This window comes from Xiphophorus hellerii, chromosome 16 (genome assembly GCF_003331165.1).
Source record: "Xiphophorus hellerii strain 12219 chromosome 16, Xiphophorus_hellerii-4.1, whole genome shotgun sequence".
NCBI lineage: Eukaryota > Metazoa > Chordata > Actinopteri > Cyprinodontiformes > Poeciliidae > Xiphophorus > Xiphophorus hellerii.
In genome coordinates, this window is record NC_045687.1 from 24373540 (window position 1) to 24382377 (window position 8838).

General features: G+C 43.0%; 2 protein-coding genes across 4 annotated transcripts; one reads left to right on the forward strand and one right to left on the reverse strand.

Moving 5' to 3' along the window:
- Positions 1-48: 48 nt before the first annotated feature.
- yipf2 (Yip1 domain family, member 2) lies at positions 49-5055 on the reverse strand. Of its 3 annotated transcripts, none has more exons than XM_032587682.1 (9): positions 4927-5055; positions 4647-4715; positions 3957-4120; positions 3792-3872; positions 3581-3668; positions 2878-2994; positions 2641-2807; positions 1546-1728; positions 49-752 (listed from the first exon to the last, which is right to left on the reverse strand). In XM_032587682.1, exons 2-9 carry the CDS (start codon positions 4675-4677, stop codon positions 666-668), a joined length of 918 nt encoding a protein of 305 aa, XP_032443573.1. In that variant the 5' UTR covers positions 4678-4715; positions 4927-5055; the 3' UTR covers positions 49-665. The 3 variants fall into 3 exon arrangements, with proteins under 3 accessions (XP_032443573.1, XP_032443574.1, XP_032443575.1); XM_032587683.1 differs by having other exon boundaries at positions 4909-5046; XM_032587684.1 differs by lacking the exon at positions 2878-2994.
- A 198-nt stretch (positions 5056-5253) lies between these two features.
- timm29 (translocase of inner mitochondrial membrane 29) lies at positions 5254-7701 on the forward strand. Its single transcript, XM_032587685.1, has 2 exons — positions 5254-5456; positions 6744-7701. Exons 1-2 carry the CDS (start codon positions 5351-5353, stop codon positions 7391-7393), a joined length of 756 nt encoding a protein of 251 aa, XP_032443576.1. The 5' UTR covers positions 5254-5350; the 3' UTR covers positions 7394-7701.
- Positions 7702-8838: the final 1137 nt, after the last annotated feature.

Genomic DNA, 8838 nt, shown 5'->3' on the forward strand with positions numbered 1-8838 from the left:
ATTTTACAGAGAAAGGACCAGAAATAAAACACATCCTCAACAGAGACAGAGAGTATTCATTCTAAATTTATTAACAAAAGGTAGGTCTCAGTAGTTTCACAAAGGAAAATAAATAGCTGTAAACCTGCTACATACTTTAGAATTTACTTTTTTTTTTTAAACTAGAGTCCTGACAGTGAGTGCTGAGCAGAGGAGACGGAGGCGGTCCACCACCATCACTATGTTTCCGTTCCAGGTTATTAAAGCACATTCAGAACAAACAATGTGGCCTGGAATCCATTCAGTCGGCTACGACTTCATCAGGCATGTTCAAGCTTCACTAAGTAGGACGAAGAGGAATGTCAGTGGATTCACCTCCAGTGTGTGGATTGATCGGGTTATAATGCAGGGAAGAACTGAAGGACCCCTGATTCCAGAACCTGGGCGTTCTAAAAGCAGATCTCCACTTACTGAGAGTTTAAGTTGCTCTGTTTTCACCAGAGGGGAACGGCGGCCATGTTGGACCCTCTCCATGCATCACTTGATGACAGATAACAGTAGAAAAAGCTGCTTTTTAACTTCACATGTCAACTTCATTTCACCTTTCCAAAACTTTCCCAGTCAGGAATGGATCTAATGTCCTGCGCTCCTGATAGGCTCCGCCCCCTTCCCACCTGCTGCTCAGGTCAGTGGGCCATGACCGGTGTTGGATGGATGGGTGGGGCTATAGTGGCAGCAGGTGGTGTGTGCTCAGAAGTTTGAAAGAAATATAGCTGGAAAGGAAAAAAAACAAGGATTTTCAGCAGTTTGTTGTGATTCAATAGCTGTGTTTCCATTATAAATGTGTGCAAATCTATTCTGCTAATGTAAAAAAAAACAACTATTTAAAAATTCCAGTGTTTAGATTAAATAACAAATGACATTAAAATTCCATGTGAATAAGCTTGTTCACACAATAAGAGTCATGTCAGCAACAGATGTAAACAGTTACATGAGATGTATTCATAATTCAGCCATGATGCTAGAGCTCATCTTTCAGCCAATCAGAGGAGACATCTGCGTTTTATTTAGGTATTGGAGCGACAAGCCCCGCCTACTGGGGAGAGAGTACATATGTAGCGTATTGGGGAAACTGTAGTCAGTGATTTTAACTATTGATTCAACATGTTGGAATGACTCAACATTTTATGAACTGTGATGCTGTGGGAGCTCTGGAAGAGCCAGCTGCACATTGTCCAAAAAAACCAAAACAAACTAAAACCATCTTCCTAATATCCCTTCGACTTTTTCGTCATTTTCACCAGTAGTAACATCTGGCTGTTGATCATGTGACTCATTTGATGCAAAAAAGTGTTTCCGTTGCAGTTTGGCGAAATACATCCATTTTGATACGGCTGAAAAACCATCTCATCCTGTCACAAAAACCATCAAAAACGGGACTTTTTCAAAATTGGCATATTTCTGTTAAGCAAATTTATTTTTGCAATTTCGATTTGTGCGATTTCATGGTTAATGGAAATGCAGCTAGTGAGACGCGCCCCCCGCTCCCCCACCGAGCTCATCTACCTTACAGCCGATGGCCAGCAGAGTGTGTAACACCACGATGGTCACCACTGTGGCCACCGCTGTTACTCTGGTGTCGTCCCGGACAACGGGCCAGAAGGTGAGGACCAGGACGGAGCCAGAGATCACCATGGCAACGACGATGAGAGTCCATCGCAGCCACTCGTATGATATGATCCACAGGATCTGGAGGTAACGAGATGTGAGGCGTTACGACCAGCGGCTGGACCAGCTGTCCTCTGGTCAAAACGCAGAGTTTAGACATGAGTCCAGTTCCAAAGTTCTTCAGACAAAATCAGATTCATATTCATCACAACCACTGACTTTGTGTTTTACAAAGAAGTCTAAATCTCTGTGCAACCGTGGAGATGAAAGATAATATTACCTCCTTTCAGAAGAAATGTTTTACCCATAAAATTCTGAAAAGTGTGGCATGCTCTCTTTACTGTGACATCTCAGAATAAAACCCATCACCCCCAGCTGCTTTCAGAGTAACCTAATTAGTAAAAAGTCCATTAGGTGGAGAGAAGAGACTGTTGTCAGGACAACCATAAGAATTAACTCCACACATCTGGCCTTTCAAAACAACGGAGCTCAGGAAGCCAGACTGCCTCCAGGTTGACATGGAGATCGCTTTGACCAACTGAACCTTCTGAAAACTAACACTGCACACCACCCTGAACACACCATCCCCACATGGCAGTGGTAGCATCATGCTGTGGGGATCACCGTCTACGGAAGGACTGGGGTGGAGGTTCACAACCAGTCAGAATAGTTTAGATCAAAGCACTTTCAGGTGTTAGAACGGCATAGTCAAAGTACAGACCTAAGTCTAATTGGGATTTTTTTTCTAGAAAGAATTAGAAAACTGACATCCTTCATCCAATCTGACTGAACTTGTAGATGTGCAAAGCTGGTAAAAACAGACCCAGATCACCTGCTGGTTCTACAGTTTACTCAGATAAATGCACGCCACACTTTTCAGATTTTTATTTGGGGATTTTTTTTTGGTTTTGGCCTACTGTAAAAATTACTGTAGCACACACTAAAGGCTGCTGTTAAGAGAAGCCTGAAGCAGATTCAGCAGCATTCACTCACTGATGTCGGGATGTAGATGAAGAGCGAGTATCCATAGACGCACACCGTCTCCAGGAAGGAGTAACCTCCGACCTGCCGCTCGGCGCCCTGTCTCCAGGTCAAGAACGCCCACAGACCGATCGGCACCAGCCAGGCATACAGGAAGATCACCACCGCAGCTATGGTAACTGCAGCCAGACAGATCACAGTGAGCGCTGAGTGGGGGGCACCAGGGAGGTCATGGGGTTAGAGACTGACCTCTGTGGAACTGCGGCCGGTGGTGATAACTGGGGTCGCCAAGTGAACTGAGGAAGGTGGACAAGTTCCCACTGATGGCCACCGAGAACACCAGGGTCACACAGATCCAAAACGGCCCTGCACAGCACACACACACACACACACCCCAACACACACACACACACACACTCATAAGAGATCATTTATACTCTCTTCTGATCCCTCCGTAGTTCATAATATTCTCTAAGACAAGAGCCATTTCTGTGCATCGTCCAGTTAAACATGTCTCATTTGTTGCTACAAATGTCAGTTGTTGAATAAAAACATCTTATATTTTTAGGATAAATGTTCACTTTAGAAAAACTTTCATATTTCTTTTTTTAAAGAAACCATTTTTGAATGAAGAAAAATATGAAACTTTTGCCAAACAAAAGACAAATGCATTTTCTTCTATGGGATGTTGATAAGATGTTGATAATTGTGGAAACTTTTATAAAAGTATTACTGGCACTTTTAGTGTCACTGAGGAAATTTTATGTGATTGTTTCTTAAAACAATGACAAAAAAACAGCTAAAATATCATTTATTGTTAATACATTAATATTTAAAAACATTAGTTAGTTCTTTATCAGTTTTATTCAGTTATTAGGAGTCATTTTGGAAGGTGTACACCTCTGAGTGGATCCTGGGCAGCATGTGTTCGGAGGTGAGCTAGCTAACTCACCATACAGGTCTGGATTATTCCTCAAGTAGTGCTTGACAAAGTTTCTTCCTGGTAGCGGCATCAGAGAGCCCTTAACTCTGTCCAACACCTGCATCATGATGGGAGGGGGGAACCAAGGCAAACATTAGCTTTAGCCTCCTATCAGACTTTAGCTGTGTTCAGATGGTATTTACACACAGGGTGTGTGGTGTTTTTGTTGGTTAGCTCCTACCTGCACTGTGTCCACATTAAATAAAGACTGATAGTATTCAAAAGTCCAGAAGCCACCAGCTGATCTCTGTCCTCCTAAAAGCTGAAAACACAGAACGGCAGTCAGCTGCTGTCCAGTTCAAACACCCAGAGGTCAATCTGTGTTCAGTAACTTAAAGGAAATGACCTCTGAACTCTCCTCCTGAGCAGCCTCATCCTCAGACAGGTCTAGTCTTACATCCTCCCCAGCTACTGGAGCTCCGGCTGTGGCTGCGGGGTCGTTGGATGCAGACATACTGAGTGTGGGGGCCCCGGGGTCAGCAGACAGGAGATCTGCTGCTTCTTCAAACTCTACATATAAAGAAGGGCAAGAGCTGATGAAAACCCCATTGATTATCATAAAAAAAGAATCCCAATGAAATACAGTAAAGGTCTGGTTTTAATGTGAAAGCACTGAAGGGTTTATTTGTTTTGTAGATGGGAAAATGGCGATTTTTTTATATCAATGTGGTGCACTGTACTATTTAATTGGAAGCAAACAGCTGTTCCTACAGTAGAACATTTATTACCAAGAAGAACTGTTACAAGAGCAAACAAAAACCAAAAAAGTCTTACGTTTTATGCTAAGTTTATATATTTTTTTAAAACTAAACGTAAAACTGTTTACGTTTACCAAACAGTTCAAAAGAGCTGCAATCCTCCAATCTCAACAGCAGATGTCGCCATTTACATAAGTGGACAGGTTTGACAAGCAGATGGTGATAATAAATGGAATATATTGTTTCTCATTTCACTTCTATATGTTCATTACCTGTCTTCACTGTAAAGGCTGAAAAACATGCTGGAGGAGAAACAGACAGAAAGCGGCCATATTCACCCTGGAACTGCAGGTCATTTGGAGTGGCCATCGCTCGTTTAAACGAGACAAAGCAGCTTCACGCAGAACCTAAGAGAGGGAGCAAAGAGAAAATATTCTAGATGACGGGTCTCACATTTAAGATAAATAAACTAATTTCAGTACCAACAGGAATAAAATAAATCATTAAAATAACTTTACATCGCCGCTAAAAGCTAAAGCTCATAGAATGAAATAAACCAACGTCAACAAAGACACAGCTCGTCAAACGAGCCAGACTGACCGCTCTGCAGCAGCTCACCTTCGCATTAAAACGTTTCACCTCAGGAGGGAAGAGTCTTTCCAGGCTCAGCAGTCCCGGGGGAGGGCACATAAAACCGCTAGTCTTCACACAGGTCTACTGCCGCTGCTGTCAGGCAGGAGCTCTTCCGGTACACGTCACCACGTAAACAAAGCCGTCACGTGAACACAATTTTAAAATCATTTATTTTTCAACAGCAGAGCATGTATTTCTAGTATCTCAAAACATATCCGGAATTGTGTATCAATGCAGAAAGGTATTTTTCTCTTTCTTTCCTTTTTCATTCAAGCGGAACCTTTCTGACACTACTACTTGCTGACGGAAGACCAAAGCCGGGCACCCGGTCCGCGCCATTTTGCTTCCATGTGAGCTCTCGGCTGCTTGTAGTGCTGGCTGTGGGTGAAGGTGACCGTGTTGAGTGAAAATGGCCTCAATGCGGACAGCCGGGAGGATGTTCTGTGCTGCGGCTCAAGCAGCGGCTACCCCGGCTCCCAGCAGCCGCTGGGAGAGGCTGAGGAGGAGCAAAGCAGGTAGGGAGCGAGCTGACCGAGAGAAGTCAGCTGAGCTTCAGGCCACCATTATTCTAGATTGTTATGGGAAGCAGAATAGGTTGCCCGATTTATTATCGGAATGAATATTATAGGAAACTACTAAACGGAAAACAGAAGTGAGAAAATAACTGTTATTGTGTTAAAGAAGCGCAGACTGGAAGAGGCATTCAGTCATCACGGTTGTCTCTCCGGATGCAGCTGATTGCAGCAAACTGTGGATCAGCTGGTTTATTTTGAAATGTTTCATGTAACATAATTATTTAATTTAACGACTAAACTGACTGCACATAAACCACTTTATTCGATATATTCGTTTAATTGCTTATTAACAGTAATGGCAGCTCAATGCAGGCATCTAGATATGATAAATATCTTGCTGAAGTTCAAAGCGTTATTCTAGTGAATAATTTGTTCATCCATCCTAAAGCTTCTCCATTCATTCTACGATTCAACGATTTGTCCGTCTGGTCTTCCTGGCAGTCTTTACTTTTAGCAAGTTCCATATTTATAGTCGGACAGCACAGTGGTGTCAGTTGCAGTAAGGGTTTGGGTTTGGTCTCCCCTTTAATAGCCGGTTCTCTCCAGGTACTCCGGCTTCCTCATATGCAACATAGAATCAACATAAACATGACCGTTAGGTTACTAGATTTCTCTAAATTGTCTTTAGGTGTGTGTGTGCGCGCGCGCTTGTGCGTGTGCCTGGTTGTTGTGATTGGCTGGCAACCTATCCAGGATGGATGTCTCCCGCCTCTACTCCAATGACTACTGGAGCAGCGTGGATTTAAAGTGACATTTAAAGTCTTAACTCCAAAAATGAATGGGACATTTTGAAACGTGTCTGAAGTTTTCACTCGGGACAAGGGCAGTGATCCCAAGAAATAAAAATAAAAAAAGAAGACTAAAAACGTGTTTCTTTAATAAGGCAGAAACGAGTTAGTACTGAACTGATTCTGTTCAACTAAACCTTAGGTTGTATCTGAAAACGGAGCCAGTAAGATGACTGTAAGTTGTCATTTTGTGGAAGAATAAGGCATGATGTCACTCAGTGCACAAAGCATAGAATTAGCCTGAATAGATCTGTTTAGAATGTTTTTCCAATATCAGGACCTACACAGATGTTAAAGTGTCAGTCCCAATAGAAACTATGCCAGCTAACTTCAGCAGTGAGGATGATCTGTGAGGTTTAGAACAGACAGATGAGAGGTGACAACCCTCCCTGATCAACTGCCTTCTTGCCTTAACTGTGTCTTTTTCTGTTGTCTCCAGGTGTGTGGTGTGGCAGCCTGCTGTCCGACTATAAGGAAGCATTCAGGGAGATGGTTGTTGGCGCTTGGGAGCGGCCGCTAAAATCCTTTGTGTACTTGTCTCTGCTGGGCGGGGGCTATGTCTGTTTTCACACCAAACCCGACCAGTCCTCTTTTGAGGCCGCCTTGCTGGAGCGCTCCAACCAGCTGGGCCTTCTGTCACCGTGGATACGCAACGGCATCTCTGACGGCCACATTCAAAGCCTGGTGAAGCTTCGTAACGAAGGCCGACTCCGCTACGCCAGCCTGGGACTCCTCAGTGTGGTGTACCGTGCCGACTACGACCCAGACGCCACGCTGTACGAGGCCCGCTGCTCCAACCTGTCGGTGCCCTGGAGGGAGCTTCCTCAGCGGGTCCTGGACGTCGGCTTCACTGGCTGCTGGTGGACGCTGGACTCAAAGATGAAGGACTACGACGTCAACAACGATGAGTACAAACACCTTCCAGGACACCTGCAGGCAACCGCACCACCCAGCCCGCAGCAGGTGGAGAGGAACGAGAGGTTGCACAGGGATTCCTGGTTGCCGCTGACGATGGAGGACAAGGAGGAAGAAAGAAAACCTGTGGACAAAATGGAGAATGTCAGTGAACAGAGTCAGATAAAACTGTGAGGCATTTATTCTGTGAACTTTGTGCTTTTATTCTCAGTGTTGGGTCAGCAGTGTGAAAACGAAACATCTTTGGTTCAGAGGGTCGTTAGTTTGTTTTTTCACACTAAGTGTTGGTGAATGTTTTATTACAATGTCAATCAATCGGCCATCTTTGAACTAATGGAATCTGTTTACCAAGCTAAGCCATTACAGGTGGCAACCTTGTTCCTGGTCTTTTTGGAGAAGAAAAGCACCTAAAAGGTCCAGAGGTGAGACACAGAGCCTGTGGTTTTTATTTATTCTGATTAAAGGAAATCTGAAATATAGCAGCTCAAGCTTGTTTTTTTCATATACTATCAATACTTTCCATAATTTCCCTCAAGAATTAGCAATAATGTGAAAAGAGTTTTACGTCAATCTGGCTAAACTTCATTTTACTCTCCTCTGTCATTCTGTGTTCTGGAATGGACGCTCTATTTAAAGTCATGGTAATTATCTTTTCTGGTTTGAAGAAATCTTATAGATTTATCTCTGGTCTAAAAGCCAATGATTTGTAAATGCTTAAATGCTAATAGCTGAGATTGGTAAAACTAAACTATTCTTATGCCTGTAAAAGTTTTAAAAAATGTCATATTTCCTCCCTCTTCACAGTTGTGCATTAGTTTGTGTCATAAAATCCCACTAAAATACAGAGGAGGTTCTAATTCCAATGTGAAAAAGTTTAGTGAATTCTTCTATGAGACAGAGTAGCTGCATGTCAGACACTAGATTACTAGCCAAAGGATGATGAAGACTTGAAATTATTTTTTGTCGATGAGTTGAGGTTGGATCTCAATGTGAACAGAGTGTGACCTCATCCTTCTATTGACAACTCAACCACTGGGCCAGGAAGTGTAGATTATTCTTTCCACAGTGATCCATGATGCTGGTCATAAATCATTAACACAGGAGGACGAATGTCCTGTGAAAAAAGTTACAAGTTAAGAGTCTAAGTTCTGGTTTGAACCAGTCAGGCTACCGTTTCGTATGTATCCCAGGCTTGGTAATAGTAGCTCTTCCCCACCAGGTGGTGCTCTAGTGCAAAAGAATAGTTAGCCTGATTTCTGTCGAATTGAAACAGTTTTACTGTTCCAGCTCTATAAAGAGTTGGAACGGGAAACATGAAGAATGACTCAACATCAGCACAATGAAATGAGTCTTAAAAAGAAACACAAACAATGCAAAGTCCAGAAAAGTAAAGATTTAATTCAGATTTCCTTTAAGGATCAATAAATATGAACAGTTTTCATATCCACTAGTATCTCCTGTAGCAGTCTGAAGTGGAAAATGACCCTCCAGAGATGTGATGGCTGCAGCATTCAGTTCAACTCTAATTTTCTATTAAACATTGATGGGGACAGTTCATCCAGGAAGGATTCTGTAGGGGTTTTGTGGATTTATTTCTCTGGTGTAGTATCCGTCTTTTA